This window comes from Ahaetulla prasina, chromosome 6 (genome assembly GCF_028640845.1).
Source record: "Ahaetulla prasina isolate Xishuangbanna chromosome 6, ASM2864084v1, whole genome shotgun sequence".
NCBI lineage: Eukaryota > Metazoa > Chordata > Lepidosauria > Squamata > Colubridae > Ahaetulla > Ahaetulla prasina.
In genome coordinates, this window is record NC_080544.1 from 42155040 (window position 1) to 42172887 (window position 17848).

At 40.9% G+C, this 17848-nt stretch overlaps 1 protein-coding gene across 1 annotated transcript; it reads right to left on the reverse strand.

The window, feature by feature from the left end:
* Positions 1-12639: 12639 nt before the first annotated feature.
* Positions 12640-15477, reverse strand: FOXI2 (forkhead box I2). Its single transcript, XM_058189098.1, has 2 exons — positions 14894-15477; positions 12640-13190 (listed from the first exon to the last, which is right to left on the reverse strand). Exons 1-2 carry the CDS (start codon positions 15474-15476, stop codon positions 12640-12642), a joined length of 1134 nt encoding a protein of 377 aa, XP_058045081.1. The 5' UTR covers position 15477.
* Positions 15478-17848: the final 2371 nt, after the last annotated feature.

Here is a 17848-nt window from a genome sequence, read left to right on the forward strand (position 1 = left end):
TCACTTAACAACCCGGTTACTAACTTAGCAACTTCAGTGATTCACTTAACAACTGTAACCAGAAATGTTGTAAAATGGGGCAAAATTCACTTAACAATGACTTAATGACATAAATTTTGGGCTCAATTGTAGTTGTAAGTCGAGGACTACCTGTGCTTCTAACAATTCACAAAAACTATGACTAAAACTTACTGGGCACTTGAAGGAATGCCCATCAAATTATACAAAATTGCATGTTTCGAACTAAACCATTTCCACATTCTGATATGTATAAAACAAAACAAAATCCTGTTAAATGTTATATTTATATCAAGGCTTACTTTGACATACCCCTGTTTTTTTTAAAGGTCAGATAAATTGTAACCAAGTAGGAGAACCACATAGAGTATATTTAAGTAGACCTGCTGGACTCTAAGCCTGCTATTTAATTTCTTCCCAGCTGCGGGAAGAAATTAAAGATGTGGAATTTGGCTCTCTCAAAAAATTAAAAATCTTACAAGTTTTAGAATGTTGGGGGATACATAGCATGAAATGACATTTCTAGAAGGATGGCCTAAATTAATGCCAGAAGAAACTCCTCTGTGATCTCTTATTATTTACGCTGATTGATGGACTGTATGTGTATGATACTAATATAAATGTTTTCTTCCAGGGGACAATTGCATTTGCAGTCATTGAGAACAATACTAATTTCTTTCCCAGCCTGAAATATAGCACAATTCACTATTAACCATTTCCCTGAGGATATCAGTAGCAAGATGTTAGCACTGTGCAGACTTTTTAGATGGTAACTTTTATGGGTAGAGTTGCAAAATCTGTGACTGATATAATTTATGGTTGTTGAGTAGCATTAGATTGAGATATACATATAACTTCTTGTTCTGTCCTCACTACATGTTACTCTGTGTGCAGCTTGAGATGCAGCTAAACCCACCTATCCTCCAGTAAAACAGACTGTGTAGTTCTGGATGCTTTATTAAAGAAACAGGATTGGTGAAATAGCGATGCTGCATGTATGGGATGTGGATTTTTGTCCTCAGATGAAGATGTGCCACAAATTAGGCTGGATTCTTCCCAGTGCTTGTTTCCTTCCAAATGTTAAAGGAAATGGAATCTTGCTTCCCAGGATGCACTTATTTTGAGAGTGAGGGTTGACAAAGATGATTCTTAAAGGGGCAGGTTAGCTTCCAAACAATACAGATTGGTATTTGGCCTCCTGCCACTAGATGGGACCAGAAAACAACAACAATATAAGCATAAATTATATGCTGGAGCATGACACTTATTTTATCGCACAGTGAAATGAACTGTCTATTGTTTATAGAATAACAAGAATGGCTGCCATTGTTTAAGAAAATTTTAATATTAATTATCCATACAGCCTAGAAAACAGTCCATATTTACTGGAGAAGTTCAGCGGATTTTATTCCGGTAGTCATTGCTGACTCTAGGGGGCAGTGCTCGTTTCCATTTCAAGGCCATTGAGCTAGTGCTGTCTGAAAACATTTCCATGGTCATGTGGCCAGCATGACATCATGGAGCACTGTTACCTTCTTACCAAAGTGGTACCTATGTATCTACTTGTATTTCCATGGTTTTGAACTGCAGAAGTGGAGGCGAGGATGGGAACTTAGCCCGTCCCATGGTGCTTGGGTCTCGAACCTGTTCTGCCGACTTTTCCAGCTGACAAGCCCAGGGTCTTAACTGCTGAGCTATTGTGCTGCCCTATTTACTGGATGGTAAAATTGAAAACCAAACAGAAATTTCACATAAATGAAAAACTGTCAACTAATATTTGTCCCAGGCTATGTTGTCAAAATAGAAGATTGACAATAAAATATAGATCTCCGGAACATAAAAGGTAGTTTACCACATCATCTGCTGCAATTATAGGGGAATTGTACATAAGGGATCTCAGCATTTTAATTTTGGGGAGATTTCTACTTGTTTTCAACGACCAAATCAAACACTATTACAAGTCTTCTGTGGGAAAATGTCTCTGCTCCTGGGGTATGTATAGCTTCCTCCTTTTCTGTAATTTCCCATGACAACTAATAAAAATCAGAGGTATACTAGGCATTCTGACACTATAATCTGTGGCTTTAATTTGTCAAAGTGAACACTGATACCATCTCAGAGTGAAAAGAGGAGAAGAAATCTATGTATTAATTTAATTCCTTCCTAACAATTTATTGTAATCCTAATTATCTTGACAAAATGAACTTGGAACAAATCAGGTGATTTCAAACAGAACCCAAAACAGCCCAGTCAGGTAATGTCAAATTGCATATTAGGAGCTGTCTATAAACAATGACACTTAGAATTATTGCTGCACCTCGGGCTAGGTCAAAAAAACCCTTCTCTTATCCACTTTTTTCTTTCTCCTTAATTGCAAGTTTTAATCTATTCATTTCTGCCTATTCTAATATTTTCCTAATCACATTCTCATCTGTAGGGATATCTTCACTTTCCCAGTTTTGTGCGAATACAATTCTAGCTGCAGTTAATACATGAATAATTAGATATGCATTCCCCTTACTATAGTTTTCAGGTAAAATCCCCAACAAAAATGTTTCTGATTTAAATCAATGTGTGGTTCATCACTCTATGATTGCTATAACTATGATGAATTTATGTGAAAACATTGATTATATAATTTTGATAAGTGTTGATTTATTAGAACATACAGAATGTATCCTTTCATATCCATTAAGCTGCTTAAAGTCCTTCATTTTTGGGTGGACACTTGAATACCAAGAACTGATCTCCCTTATGTTTTACCTGCCTGGGAAGGAATGATGAATTGATCATAATGCAAGGGAATTTCCGAAACAGCTTTACAACCAGACATGATCTAACATTTATTGAATTCCAACAGGTGCCGATTGCAAAGGAAACATTTCCAGGCTGGGTCATTTTAATTTCAAATTGCCACTGTGAATCTGAAACCTTCAATTAAAGTATTAGATATACTCCTTCTTCAGGCTGTTTCCATCTCCCCAGCAATCCAAACCAATCTGCCCCAAGGGTCATCTCTGCAAAGACATTTCCCACCAACACTTCAAGGTAAGTCAGTCAAACAGCCAGAGACACCTCAGCTCAGATGCAAGAGCTAATGCATGCCTTAGGCAGATGAAGGGCATTGAAGCATTCAAGAGTAAAAAGTAGCATGAAGGTGATAAATTACCATAAGTGAGACCTAATGCAAGTCAAAGTATCAGAATAACCTTCTTGATTGTACATCGCCACTTCGTCAGAACGTATCATTCCTGTTTTCAATTTGGTGAATTCGTTTCATAAATTGGTTCACCGTCTTTCTTCATTGTAAAGATATTGTGTGGTAACTTTGCTTTACCTATAGCGAAAACGGCCACCTGTTTTTAATTTTCAGCTCCTATTTTTTTTTTTAATGCTCTGGTCTCATAAATGGATCTGAATACTAGGTAACTAGCTAGCTTTGGATCAATTGCCCCCATTGGATATATTTGGAGGCTTGTGTTCAAGTGATGTGTGGTCTAATTCTGTGCACACAATAATGAAATAGAAACTCATAGGATGTGTTTAACAACTGGGTCAGACAGCAAATTTTATGCATTGAGAAAGCAAAGAAAACAATTTAAGTTGCTTTTTCTATAACTAATATGGGTGGATGGAAAGTGCTTGCAGGATTTTTTCCCCCTTTGTTCTAGAGATTTGCATTTTGGATGGACAAAGGAGCAGGGTACCATTTGTTGTTCTGCCCCCTCCCCTGAAAAAATATCTTGGAGAGGGACTCCTCACTCACCAGCCATAGGTCAGATGGTATTCTATTCAACTGAAAAAGGAATGGTTGAGTGCCAGGCCAGATTTATGCATATATGATTAATTTTTTGTTGGGCTTTTAATGGTAAAATAAACACACTGTCCATACCCACAGCTTTAAAATACGACTTTCTGTACAGAAATGATGATGTACTAAGCACCTTGCTTGGCTTCTTATTTACTACAATTCTTCTTCCAGTCCCTGAAAGATCATGTGATTGTATCTGTAAACATATGTTTGACATTTTGTGGGATGGTGAAGTAGCATTTTATCTTCACAGCAACTTGCAAAGTGGATTCAAAAAACCAGAAGAAAATGACCTCCGTACATGAGGACCTGTTATGGCACAGTGGTTAAAATCCATTATTGTGGGCTAATTCTGCTGACTGCCAGGAGTTCAAACCTGACTGGCTCCATCCTTCCATGGTCAGTAAAATGAAGATGCAGATTGTTGGGGTTAACATGCTGACTCTGTAAACTGCTTAGAGAGAGCTGTAGAGCACTGTGAAGTGATATATAAGTCTAAGTGCTATTGCTATTCATCTGGAAAACAATATGAAAATGCCTATAGAATCAACAGGAGTCAATCTTGATTCAAGAGACTCCTTAATTTTATTTTCCAGGCCTTAGTGGTGATTCCACTATTCCCATTTTAAGAGGAAATAGCAGCCCAATTCAATGTTTCAGTGTGTGTGTGTTTGTGTTTGTGCATAAACAAATGTCCTCACTTCTACAACAGCATCCTGTTTGCTTGATGATTGCCGCCTTGAAACTACACAGTGAGAGACAGGCAAGGAAACAGATCTATAGCAGCCTGTAGCTCCCTCCCTCACCTTTCTCCCTCTAAGAAAATAAGGTCTTCTCCTTCTTTCCCTCCCCCAAGAAAATGAACCCCTCATTCCCATGTGAGGAGTCTCCACCCTATATAGCCAGATCAGGAGTCTGGGTTATCTGGCTTGGCTCCTGCTGCATTGTCACTTTAATTTCTCACCAGAGCAGATGAAAACAAAGTGGGCTGCTGGGAATCTGTTAGGAAATACTTTACTTAATTTACTTCCTTTGATTTTAGGAAAAATGTTTTCTCTCTTACAACCTTTCCCCTGCAATTGTTAAAATTTTAATCACCTAGCCCTGAGGTGTCACAAAACTGTAATAATATTGGTTGTACCCACTGCCAATCTCACCCTTGCACCTGTTCTGAGTCACTGATAAATGGAATTGTCCTGATTTATCAAAGTTTATTTCTGTAGAGAAAATGTGATTGGCTCTCTCCTCTGGCTTCCCCAACACACCCTTCAGCATCTCCCCAGCCAATGGGGAAAACATCCACCAATCAGGGCCTTCCTTAGGAATGGAAGGATTGATCTTCAGAAGTGCTTGAACTTCCCTCAGCTGGTATATTTTCCTCTCCTGTGATAGAAAAAAAAATTAATATATGAGAGAGCCCCAGGGCAGAAATAACCCCAGAGAGACAGAGGGAGAGAGACCTTATTATGATTGGGTAATTACTTAGGTCCCATAGAGACAGGAGACTGAAATTAGCTGCTGGATCACAGTTCTTCTTTATGGAGCAGGAGTAATTGAAACTGAGAAATAAGCCAGAAAAGCAAGTTCAGTGTCATATTATCTGGATTCCACAATGAAGAAAAGCAACACTGAGTCTGAGAATGAAGATATGCTTTAGAACAGGGATGTCCAACCTTGGCAGCTTTAAGACTTGTGGACTAAGTCAAAGATGATTAAGGGACTGGAGGTTAAAACATATAAAGAACAGTTGCTGGAATTGGGTATGTCTAGTTTAATGAAAAGAAGGAGTTGGGTGACATGGCCGTGGTGGCTCAGGCTGTTAGATAGCCTGTTATTAAAACACAGCAGCCTGCAATTACTGCATGCTCGAATCCCACCAGGGCCAAGGTTGACTCAGCCTTCCATCCTTTATAAGGTAGGTAAAATGAGGACCCAGATTGTTGGGGGGGCAATAAGTTGACTTTGTAAATATACAAATAGAATGAGACTATTGCCTTACACACTGTAAGCCGCCCTGAGTCTTCCGAGAAGGGCGGGATATAAATGTAAATTAAAAATTTTTTTAAAAAAATGATATCAAGCTATTCTCCAAAGCACCTGAGGGCTGGACAAGAAGCAATGGGTGAAAATTAATCAAGAAGAGAAGCAACCTTGCTCTAAGGAGAAATCTCCTGACTGTCAGCCCTGGAAGCCATCTTTGCATTGGATCTTCAGGCCTGCCACATTTAGTGCTGTGGGAAACTGGGAGAGTGGACTGTATGGAGCAGGGGTGATATATAGTCATAACAACATTCCTGTCTCAGAGAGTCAAAGACATCTTGCTTTGCACCTGGAAGGTTGTGACTGGGAGGCATCTCCAGCTGGGACGGTGCATTGATTGGGTCATACGATGGACATGTGGGTTCTGGGCAGGGACTTGGACTTCTCTATGGGTGGGAAAAATCTGGAAGCTTTCAGATTCTTTTCTTTAAGATTCTTTCTGAAATAACTGAAATAATGAGAATAACTCCCATTAGAATTTCAGATTCTAATCTTGTGTAGCTTCTTCTCTGGTAATATTGTGCTACTAACTAAAGCATATAAAACATTTGCTAGACAATAATACAAATGAGAGAGTCCAGAGATATTTCACAAGAAGAGTCCTCCACTCCTCTGCTCGCAATAGAATACCTTATGCCACCAGACTTGAAATTTTGGGCTTACACAACATAGAACTATCTAATGCTAATGCTAATAATGCTAATGCTAATGCTAATGCTAATGCTAATGCTAATGCTAATGCTAATGCTAATGCTAATGCTAATAATAATAATAATAATAATAATAATAATAATAATAATAACAACAATAATAATAATAATAATAATAATAATAATAATAATAATAACAATAATAACAACAACAACATTGTATATTGATTCAGGTTTTCCCAGATGTGCCAATATGATATCTCTAATAAAATGGAACTTTGAGGAACTTCTAGCCTCGGAGTCTTCCTTTGTTGGGGTTGTTACTTGGAACCCTGACATTAACCCGAATCTCCTTTAAAACTTCAGCCAATTGAACATCTTCTCTCTAAGCTCACTGTGTGAACACGTATTGAAGGATGGCACACTTTGTTGATCAATGGAGCTTATTCCCATCTAACAATTATTCATCGAGTGACACTGACAGTTAGAACAATCAGTGGAACAACTTGCTTCCAGAAGTTGTAGGTACTCCATCCAATACTGAATGTTTTAAGAAGAGATTGGACAACTGTTTATCTGAAATGATATAGGGCTTCCTACCTGAGCAGGGGATTGAACTAGAAGACCTCCAAGGTCCCCTTCCAACTTGTCATCCTGTATTTTATATTCTGACTTCAATTCCCAGAATTCCTCATACTGGCTGGAGAATTCTCTGAGTTGAAGTCCTCAAGTCTTAAAGTTACCAAAGTTGGATACTCCTGCTTTTAGGATAAATGGGATCAGCACACATATATGTCTTTCACATTTCTAAATGCAGGAAAAGTCTGTTCTCATCTACCTGGTTGGTATCAAAGGGGGGTAGAATGGAAATAGATTGAAGTAACGGGACAAAATGGTAATGGGACAAATAAATTTAATGAATAAATAAATAAAAATAAAAGGAACCCAGGAAACAACTAATTGATGAAGAAGGCAAGAAGGCTGGGAGAAAATTATGCAGAGACTGGCATGAGTTTGAGCAGATTTTGGGAGATAGTGGAGGACAGAGGGGCCTGTTGTGCTGTGGTTCATGGAGGTTGCAAAGAGTTGGAGTCAGCTTAGCGACTGAACAATAACTACTATTTGAAAACAAGTTTATCTGATATCAGCTTCAGGCTGGGAATGAGTTGAGGACATGATCATGCAGCCAAGGACAAGGACTGTGCCTCAAATCCATAACAGGAGCAACTATTCTGTGCTCCCTCAGAAAATGCTTCTAGAACCTAAGCCCATTCCATTTCACAGACCTGAATTTTGCATCCTGGTAAGAGGGAGGGGAGGTATTTCTGGCTTCCTTTCTTAAGCTTGATTAGATTTCCTTTTAGCTCCTTTCAGGATGTTTGCCAAGGAGCTGTGGGATTGGTCTGGAAAAACACCCAAGCATATTGGGTGTTCCTCTGTAATTTCCTTAGAAGGATCTGTCAACGATAGAGCACAGCTTCATTGTTGCTGGAGTGTCCTTCTACTTTGTTGCTGGGCTACTTCAGGAATGGACTCGAGAACACTAGAACACTTCTGCTGTCAGCCTGTGGGAAGTTATATACATACATACATACATACATACATACATACATACACACACACACACACACACACACACACACACACACATTCCTGTTCATTTAAAGCTGCAGTCACAGCCAGTTATTCTGTGGCTGCCTCTCCTGAAGCAGTTTCTCAAGCTCCAACTTCTGAAGGTTTTTCTTAACTGGGAGATTGCATTCCAGACATGGTTAGCAAGATTCTTATTCAGTAACATGATAAAGCACTCCAAACTCCACTGGCGAGATAACTAAACCGAAAAAGGAATCCCTTTTGCCCTTTGACCCTCCAGGTGTACATTAGAGGACCTAAGTGTTATTTCTTTAAAGGAGAAGGATGAAATCTGGAGATAAATGGACAGGTATGTCTCACCAGGCTCCTACTGAACATCTATTGCGACATTAGAGTTGAATAGTTAGAAAAATAGAATAGTTTCCATGCTACATTCTGGTAGAAGGAAGATTAGCTTTTGAATCCATTCATGGTTTACTGAACTGATTTGGTTAACCTGCTTTTAGTTTTGCTACAGTCTGCCTTAAAGCTCTGCTTCTCCACCTTTAAAGTATTGGAGAAGAGATTCATCTCTGGGCTTGTAAAATACTTGTAAAATAATCACATTAATAGGTCCTCAAAGAAATTTCCCATTAAACAGTGAAAAAGCACCCATTCTAAAAGCACTTTCTGCACTTTCATTTTGTTCACCTTTATTGGCTTAAAGTGAATGCTGGGAATAACAGCAGGAAGGGTACATTGCTTTTACAACAGCTATGGTTTAAAAGCATTCTGCTTGAAGTATCTTGAAACTTCACTGAAGTCTGAAGTGTTAGAATGCCCATAACCCTCACAAATGCCCTATAAAGGCATATCTCTGCAAGAAATAAATAGGTTTGGATCTGACGGAACCCAATAGGAACTACCTAATAGGAACCATCTTACCCTTTTCTGACTTATAAGAGTCCCATCAAAGTCCCTGGAAACAGGGACTTCCATAGAACAGATCGCTGGAGGAATAGGCCCCATTTCCCTTCTCTTCCTTACTGCCCCTTTTCCAAGTTTTTCCGCATAAGACAAGGGACTTCCACGGCAACTGTCTTCTTGCTTTTCCACTCCCACAAAACGGGTTAAATTCTGGAAATGGAACATGAATGCGCTCCCACGTTGAATTCCAAAATCTTCACCCGAATTAAAGTGCAGTTATCTGGAAGGAAGCAAAGACGATCTGATGGATTTGTCCAGAGAAAAGGACAGTGACAATTGAGAAATCTGCCAACCCTAAATTTGTCCTGAAGTGATGATAAAAAAAAAGTGAAACTTTTCCACTGGGCAAAGCGAGACTCAAACTCTCCTGTTCAGTAGAGAAAATGGTTTTCCATCTTTCCAAAGAAGTATTCGAAATAGTTGCCAAGCAGCGGTCGGACAAACAATCCTTTGACAAATAAACCCCAGTGAATCAGCTGTGAGTTACCTGTGACTTTTTAGAGCAGTGATGCTGAACCGGAAATGTCACGCATGTGTGCTAGTTGGGGCTGTGTTCTGGAAAAACTGTACTTCTGGGTTCTAGTGCACATGTGTGCTCAACAATCAGCTGGCCGGCGTACATGTACAAGCCGGTTTTCAGCGCTGCCACACTCGCAAAGGGATCATGCTCAGGAAAAGCTGAACTTCTAGGCTCTGGCGCACATGCGCACCCGACAATCAGCTGGCCGGCATGCATGTGCACTTTAGTTTTCAGCACTGTCACGTGTGTGAAGGACATCACATGTGCATGCGCGTCAGAAACCCAGAAGACAAACAGGCAAGGCCGTGCGTTCTGGGCAACATGGATTCACACGCCACTTTTGGCACGCAAGCCATAGGTCCACCATTACAGTTTTAGAGGATATTTAAGAATGCTTTCAACATTGAAGCATTCGGAGTGAGGAAAAGTGCTCCGATGCAGGAGGCAGCCAAGGAAGTTAAGGCTGAAACCCCACGCCAGTTATCCCAAAGTCAACTTTGCTATACGATTTACTTCTAAATAAAATCCCTTCTGCTTCAAACCTGCGAGAACCCACCGCTGCATTTAACTGCATTTAAATCAGGAGTGCCTTCTGAATATAGGCTTTCTGGTGCAAAGAACTGCAATTGGAGAGATGCAATTTAACACACCACTGACAGGGGTGCTTACTTCGAAGTCCCATAAAGGCACAGCTTTCTTTCAAAAAGAAAGTCATATTGATGCGTGCTTGCAATTTGTGGAAGTTAATTCAACTCGGGTTGTAAGATTCTGGTATTTCAGGAGCAAAGTAATGAGATTTACTTTTAAGATAATTTCTGTCCTGACTAGTATATATTAATAAGTAGCTAATCCCCAGTAGAAGATGTTCATCTTCAGTTAACTTCCATATGCCTATTTATTTGTTGTTATTTTCTGCAAATAGAGAAATGTAAATAAATCCTATTTGTTTTAAATAAGCTGATTTAAATCCAGACCTGAGGCCTTTCTTTTCCATTTATGATTTATGCACAATTTAAGCCTCTTAGCAAATGCTGATACTTTTTATGGTTTTCAAAAAGCAATCACTTTTTTCTTTCTGAATACTTATTTCAATTCTACTACAACTAACCTCCCAAAACATTGCATAAAATTAAAGCCTTAAATGATTTGGCTGCAGGCCATTTCTTTATCAATAGCTTGATGGAGATATACCTGGGTTAGTTCTTTAAATATTTATTTAAAGAAAAGTCAAGCAGCATCTTAATGCTTGGCAGAAAAAAGTATTTACAATTAAATTGTTGAATGATCTTTCCCATTCTCTGATCATTTCCATTTGTGGCTTCATTTCTTAGTATCAGAACTGTTGTCTTAAAGATGCACCCAAAGCGCCTATTTATTTGTAATCCCAGGTATGTAACAATTGACTTTATTCAGTGGAAAAACTGCCAGTGCTATTTTATGTTTATTTAGAAGTTGGCGTGATGCAGGTTTTCCTCCAGAGTAAGAATGGTTATAACTGAAGTTTTATGTTTCAAACTTTCATTGTAACTTTATATTTTTTGTAAGATCCAATTATGGCCATGAATGAGGTTCTAGGTTTTAAATACTGTAAGGCTTCCTTTGAATTGAAGCCCTGAAACAAAATATTCCACAAAACATTGTAAGAAATGTAGCAAAAATTGGGACAAATTAAATTAGGGCAACATTTTATTTAGTTCACTTTATGGTGAGCAACATTGATTTAATATAATGTACATTTATACATTTAAAAATCTAAAACATGTCTCTAATATTTCTCAAAATATACCTACTTTCTTAAACTTGATGTACATCTGTTATATACAATTTCCAAAATATTTTTGTTATTGGTTAGTGCACTCTTTAAAAAAACAACAACTGAGGAATTTAGTCTATTATAAGGCACAATATTGAGCTTGTAAAGGAAAGTACTAAATGATTGGGTGCTGGAACATTAAGTGAAATTATAGGATTTTTGCATAGTTCCTTGAAAAAGTCTGAGGTAAATAGGATACACTTTCAAGTATATGTTAAGGATTAGACAGTTGTTGATAAAGATGCTGATGATGTGTGTGTGTGTGTGTGTGTAAGAGAAAATGAATGGCTTGTTAAGACATATTTAGCATTCTCACAAGTTGGTAATTACATTTAATTTCCAGAAAAGCAGCTGTTATAAGACAGAAAGTTAGTGATCCATAAAGCAAAAACAAAATATTTGTTATGTGATGAAAATCAGAAATGGCATCTCTTGCCACTAATTAGCAGGTGATATATTCTGATGGAAGATTATGCTGTGGGAACTCTAAGAACTGTGCCATCAAACCGTTTTTTCAATGGATAGTCTCTGGTAGATTAGAGTTCCCTATCTCACCATTTGATTGGCACCCAGATCATGCTTGAAGAAACTGTCTGTACTACATAAAACACCTTAGTTTATAAAATGATATATTGGGGACCTAAACTGAGTTTATGCCTTAGTCGCAAGTAGGTCTAAGTATACTCCGTTCGGCATTTACTGCTATTTAGAAGTTTACCTTTTGTTTTAAAGGATGAGTGAAAATGAAAGACAGTAGGATGAAAACTGGAGAAGAAAGAAAAAATAATAGAGATGATGCAAAATAAACAAAGGGAAGGGAACAGGATAAACTTACTAACGATAAAACCATTTAAATGTGGATCTCATATCAGATTTAAAGAAGTTAAGACAGAAATGGGCAGGTTCAAATTATCCTGTTTTGGACATGTTATATGAAGACTTAACTCTCTGGGAAAGAGAAAGAGAAGTCTAGGATGACCAGCAATCAGGTGGACAGACACAATTACATTGATAATGAGCGCACCATTTGAAGACCTTAAAAACCATGTTAGGAACAGATCTCCATGGAGAAAAATCTGCATGGTCACTGAGAGTCAAGACTTGATGGCATTTAATCAACCAAATGGAACTGAAAATGCTGAAGGCTGCCTACATAAGGCAACCTGACTAGATGCTGACCACAGTTGCTTATGGGGCTAATGTGGAACATCAGCTTTTCAGCATCATTTTAAACTTCTGTCCCTTCTCTGCTATAAATCAGATTATTCACACTAAAGGTGCTCAGGACAGGACTGTTGAGCCAGCTCGACTGCCCACCAACACCTGCATAGTAATTCACCCTGGAGTGGGACTGGGAACCGAGTTCAAATGCTGAAGCTGGGATGCCATTTGAAGGAGAGCAGGAGTTCAAACTGGGTCCGTTTTGTCTCCCGGGTGTGAATTCCGATACCGGCCCACCGGAAAGCTGTCTGGGGAAACCATTCCGGCCATGGGCCACAACGTTCATGGTCGAGACGAATGTGGAGAAACAATGGCTAGAGTCTAGGCTGGGAGATTTGCAGTCATTCCTAGATCCCAGAGAGCACTGCAGCTCACCGGAGCCCAAGCTGCGAGGTTCAGGGCTCAGCTGAACAAGACAACTGTTACTTTTGTCCTCCATTTTGTTATGCTCTCCAGGCCCACTGGCTACATCAGACCGTCTTTTCCTCTTCCTTCTGAAGTTGCCGTTATCAAACATCTTCTCACAGTTGGGATCCAGGACCCAGTAATTCCCTTTACCTAGGAATCAGTGGAGAACATGTGGGTTTAGCAGGGGTACACACAAACTATCTAGAAACCAAGTCACTTAAATAATCAGAGCAAAATCATTCTAAAAAGGGTAAAGTAATTGGAGTACACAAGGCAAAAGAAGTGGAGCAGACATCACCTAACATTGTCTTAAGAATTCATGGCAGAGCTGACTTTCAAGTCCAGGACTTCCTGATTTATGGGAGTTTTAGTCATGGCATTACACTTGGACCATTTTCTCGCTTGTGATTTATACTCTCACCCAGCATGGCTGCGGTGACAAATCACTAACAGAGACAGATTTTCTATCGCCGCAGCAATGGATCAAGTGACATTATAAGCTGAGATGACCGCTCAAAATGACCCTTTGATTGCATAGTTCACATTAGTGGCATAAGATAAACTTAAAGTGTCCTTGGAAGATCCATCAGTTGCTGTGAGGAGGCTTGGAGAAACAGCAAGGCAGAAATGGAGCAAATTAATATTTACATTCTTGGCTGATATGTAATCCACAGTAACTCAAGAGAAAGCACCCTTAATTAAAATAGGCTTAGGTAAACAGGTGTAATATTGCACTTAAAGCAGGTAAGTTACATTCCCCATGTCTAGAATATAACACTTAGGGTGGCATAGACATTCATCGTATCAGTTATGGGATATCCGTTACATTTGCAACATTGCCATACACACACAAATCAGGGTGAGGGCTTCAAAGGTGTTTTAGAACAGGGATCTCCAACCTTGGTCCCTTTAAGACTTGTGGACTTCAACTCCCAGAGTTCCTCATCCAGCTTTGCTGGCTCAGGGACTCTGAGAGTTGAAGTCCACAAGTCTTAAAGGGACCAAGGCTGGAGACCCCTGTTTTAGAACGTGCAATGTTATTTTTACGAAGCTTATATAGGCCCTTTCTCCAAAGTTGGGGTTTCTCCTGGACTTATGACTCCTGCTTGAAGAGGAGGTGCCAGTCGCAGCTAGGAGAGCCTCTTTGCAACTTCAGGTTATTTGCCAGTTGCAGCTTTTTCTGGAGAAAGAGTCGCTGCACTTAAGTCAACCAGGCCCTAGTCATCTATTACAATGTTCTCTACATGGAGCGACATTTGAAGAGCATTGGGAAGCCACAAGAGCTTCTTGGATGAGAAGCAAAACGTTTTCAAGGGGGGGGGGGAGTCCAGTTGCCTTTTGAAAAAGCACCTTTGGGACAACCATGACCTGGATGACTGAGAATCTCTGTAGACAAGTAGATGGCCAGACTTATTTCCAAGGAAACAAGCTCCTGAGGCTCTCAGATTCCCTCTGACAAGTGTGTAAAGGACAGTCAATCAAACACCCAATTTTTTCCCCATGCCTCTCAGAGAGAGAACAAAGAGAAAGGGGGGGATGGAGTTCCAAGGCCCCCCAAAGGTGCTTTTTCAAGAGGCAACTGGACTTTGTTTTTCTTTGAAAACGTTTTGCTTCTTCACCATTTTTTTTTCTTTGAGTACCAGAGCTGAAAAGCTTCTTGGATGAGAAGGGAAACGCCTTCAAAGAAAAACCAGAAAGTTCAGCCGCCTCTTGAAAAAATAAAAAGCACCTTTGGATGGCTGGATGACCTGGATGGGTGAGAATTCCCATAGACGCTTGCAGGAGGCGCCGCCTGGTTCACCGCGCCTGCGGTCGGGGCTCCAAGGGCGAGAGGTTCCACCGGCCTTGCTTACCTGGGTCGTCCTGGAGCCTCGGCACCTTCTTGAAGCAGTCGTTGAGCGAGAGGTTGTGTCGGATGGAGTTCTGCCAGCCGGCTTTGCTCTTCTTGTAGAAAGGGAAGTTGCCGGCCACGTACTGGTAGATCTGGTTCAAAGTCAGCCTCTTGGCCGGCGCGCTCTGAATGGCCATGGCGATCAGCGCCGAGTAGGAGTAGGGCGGCCGCACCAGCTTGAAGAAGTCCTGCTGGTGGCCCGTTAGGGACAGCCAGCTGAGCTCGGGGGGTCCCGCCGCCACTTGGGCGGCCAACAGCTGCCGGGCGCCCGTCCCATAGGTAGCCGAGGGCACGAAAGGGCCGGACGCACCGTTGGCACCGGCCAAGTAAGGGCTCGGCGCCCCATTGAGCCACAGATAAGGGCCGCCGCCGCCGCCACTCGAATCGCCCAGGCCGTAGCCGCCGTGATGCGGGACTTTGGGCGCCTGCGAGGTCGGGAAGAGGCTCCGGCTGTCGCAGAAAGTGGCCGCCGCATCCAGGAGATCGCGGGCGCTGAGTGGCGGCTGGACCTCCAGCCCGTTCATCCCGGCCGCTTCGCGCACCATCAGGTCGAGCGAGAGAAACGCGCCAGCAGCGGGACCGGACCCGTAGGTAGCGGAGAGCCCAGTAGGTTAGGAAGGAGAGGGCGGCGCCGCCCCCTTCGCCTGCCCATCTGCCCCCCCCCACTTCCAGGGCCATATCTCACCTCTTCCCGCACCTCAGTGACCTCCTTCCCTCCCCACCATCTCTTGTGCGCGCGCGCGCATGGACACACACACACACACACACACACACACACACACTCCACATCAACCTTGCTTGGCCCCAAGCCTCGAGGGCCCTCCTCTTCACAGAGGTGACCTTTCTCTCCTGCCAGTCTACCCTTTGGGCACCCGGGCCTCATTTTCTAGGAATTTAATCCAAGAAGATTGGATTGTCCACTGAAAGGCAAGTAACAGCAGGGGTGAGAAATTACAGGTTGACTTGTAGTACAGATAGTCCTCGAGTTATGACCAGCATTGAGCCTTAGCAATGTTGCTAACTGAGACATTTGTTCAGGGCATTTGGCCCATTTTGTGACTTTTCTCGCCACAGTTGTTAAGTGAATCATTGCATTTGTAAAGTTAGCAACCCCGTTGTTAAATGAACCTGGCTTCCCCATTGACTTTGCTTGTCAGAAGGTTGCAAAAGGGGAACACATGACTTTGGGACACTGCGACAGTCATAAATATGAACTAGTTGCCAAGCAGATGAATTTTGACTATGTGACCATGGGGCTGCTCCAACGGTTGTAAATCTGAAAAATGGTCATCAGTCACTTTTTTCAGGATCCTTGTAACTTTGAATGGTCACTAAATGAACTGTTGTAAGTCGAGGACTACCTGTAGTCGGAACATCCTGAGACACTTTGCCATAAGTTCTCAACTTACCAAGGAAGATGATGGTGGGGCTGTTTACTGTGATCAGAGAGTCTACTAAGTTTCAAGACCCTTTTATGCCCCCGTTATCAGACCACTTTTTGGTCCCATCCACTGTGCAAACTCAGCTGGTGGGTTAACATGAAAATAAAGTTCTACTGAGACATTTTGAGTGATGCTTGTCAATCAATTCATTTCTGGAATTCCTTAAAAGCTCACCTTTAGGAAATTTTTAATGTTTTATCATATATCTACCTAGACTGCGTCTAAGCCACACCTGAAGTACACACCCACAGGTTGAGAACCATCACAGGTCTGTGGTTGCTATTCATGATTACATTTGTAAAGTTGTACCAGGCAAGCTTTTATATTAATTCACAATATTTATCAAACATGTAGAAAACTTTCATTTGCATATTTGGTCCACAGCATGCCAGCAATAGGGCCCCGCAAACAAGTGAAGCCCCATCCATGGGATGCAGGCAGCACATGAAACCATGTCCCTTCCGGTCTGTGGAAAAACTTTCTCCACGAAACCAGTCCCTGGTGCCCCAAAGTTAGGGGTCCTCTGTTCTAGCAGCAATGGAAGATGGTGACTGTTGTAAAAGTCTACCAAATGCACTTTTTACTGAAAACTTTTAAAATGTTTTACACAAATAAATCTGCTTTCCTCATCTTTGATACTAGGAACTTCTCACTAAATAATACAGGTTCACATTATTTCCAGTGTTTATTGTCTCTCTGCAGTTGTTTGCCGTAACTACTACAAAAGAAAAAGAGGTGTAAAATTCTATTAACAACATTCTTTGTCTTCCTTGTTTTGTTTTGTTTTTCTGATGGCTTTGATGAGCAAAAACGTAAACATGAACACATTAAAAGGAAATATCAGAATTTAAACATTGCTCTGTTCTGTTTAAAGTTTTAAAGCAAGACTTCCAATGTACCAAAGGTTTGATTGAATCATTTTATCAGAGCAGAACTGATGCAGAAACCCACTTCAATGAAATGAATCATGAAGCACCCTGTAGCCTTTTGAAATGCTTCACAAATGCAATGACTTTTCAATTGTTTCTAGGTTATTGGCAACTCTACTCTTACTTTGAGCTTCATTCACTTTCTCAACTTTCAGCTTCCTTAGTGGGAACAGCCACAAGTCTTAGCTTTACCTTGTGCAAATGACAAGTCACATTTCTTACCGGCAGTGTCAATGTAAGTGGTAGTATAAATAACCTCTTAGCATTACGAACAGGGGCTTAAAGCTAGTCAGTCAAGTAGACAGTGATGTCAAACTGTTAATCTTGTAGGATTGGGGCAGTTTCAAGTCTCTCGGTCATGAGTGAATGTATGCCAGGCTGGTATAGGCGCTGAAATAGTTACTGCTGATAAGAATGGTGGGGAAGATGGCAAAGCTATAAATGCCACTTTCTTTGTGACAGAAAGAAAATGTAGCCCACTACTGGCTGCCAGCCAACTAGATTGCAAAAGCTGGTTCCCCGCCACAATCCAGTGATATACAGTAG

Bases quoted from the DNA above. Each gene is read 5' to 3' on its own strand.
- FOXI2 (XM_058189098.1), bottom strand. From the start codon at position 15,476: ATGGTGCGCGAAGCGGCCGGGATGAACGGGCTGGAGGTCCAGCCGCCA. The intron at 13,191-14,893 runs GTAAGCAAGGCC...ACTGATTCCTAG, and splicing joins GAGGCTCCAGGACGACCCAG to GTAAAGGGAATTACTGGGTC.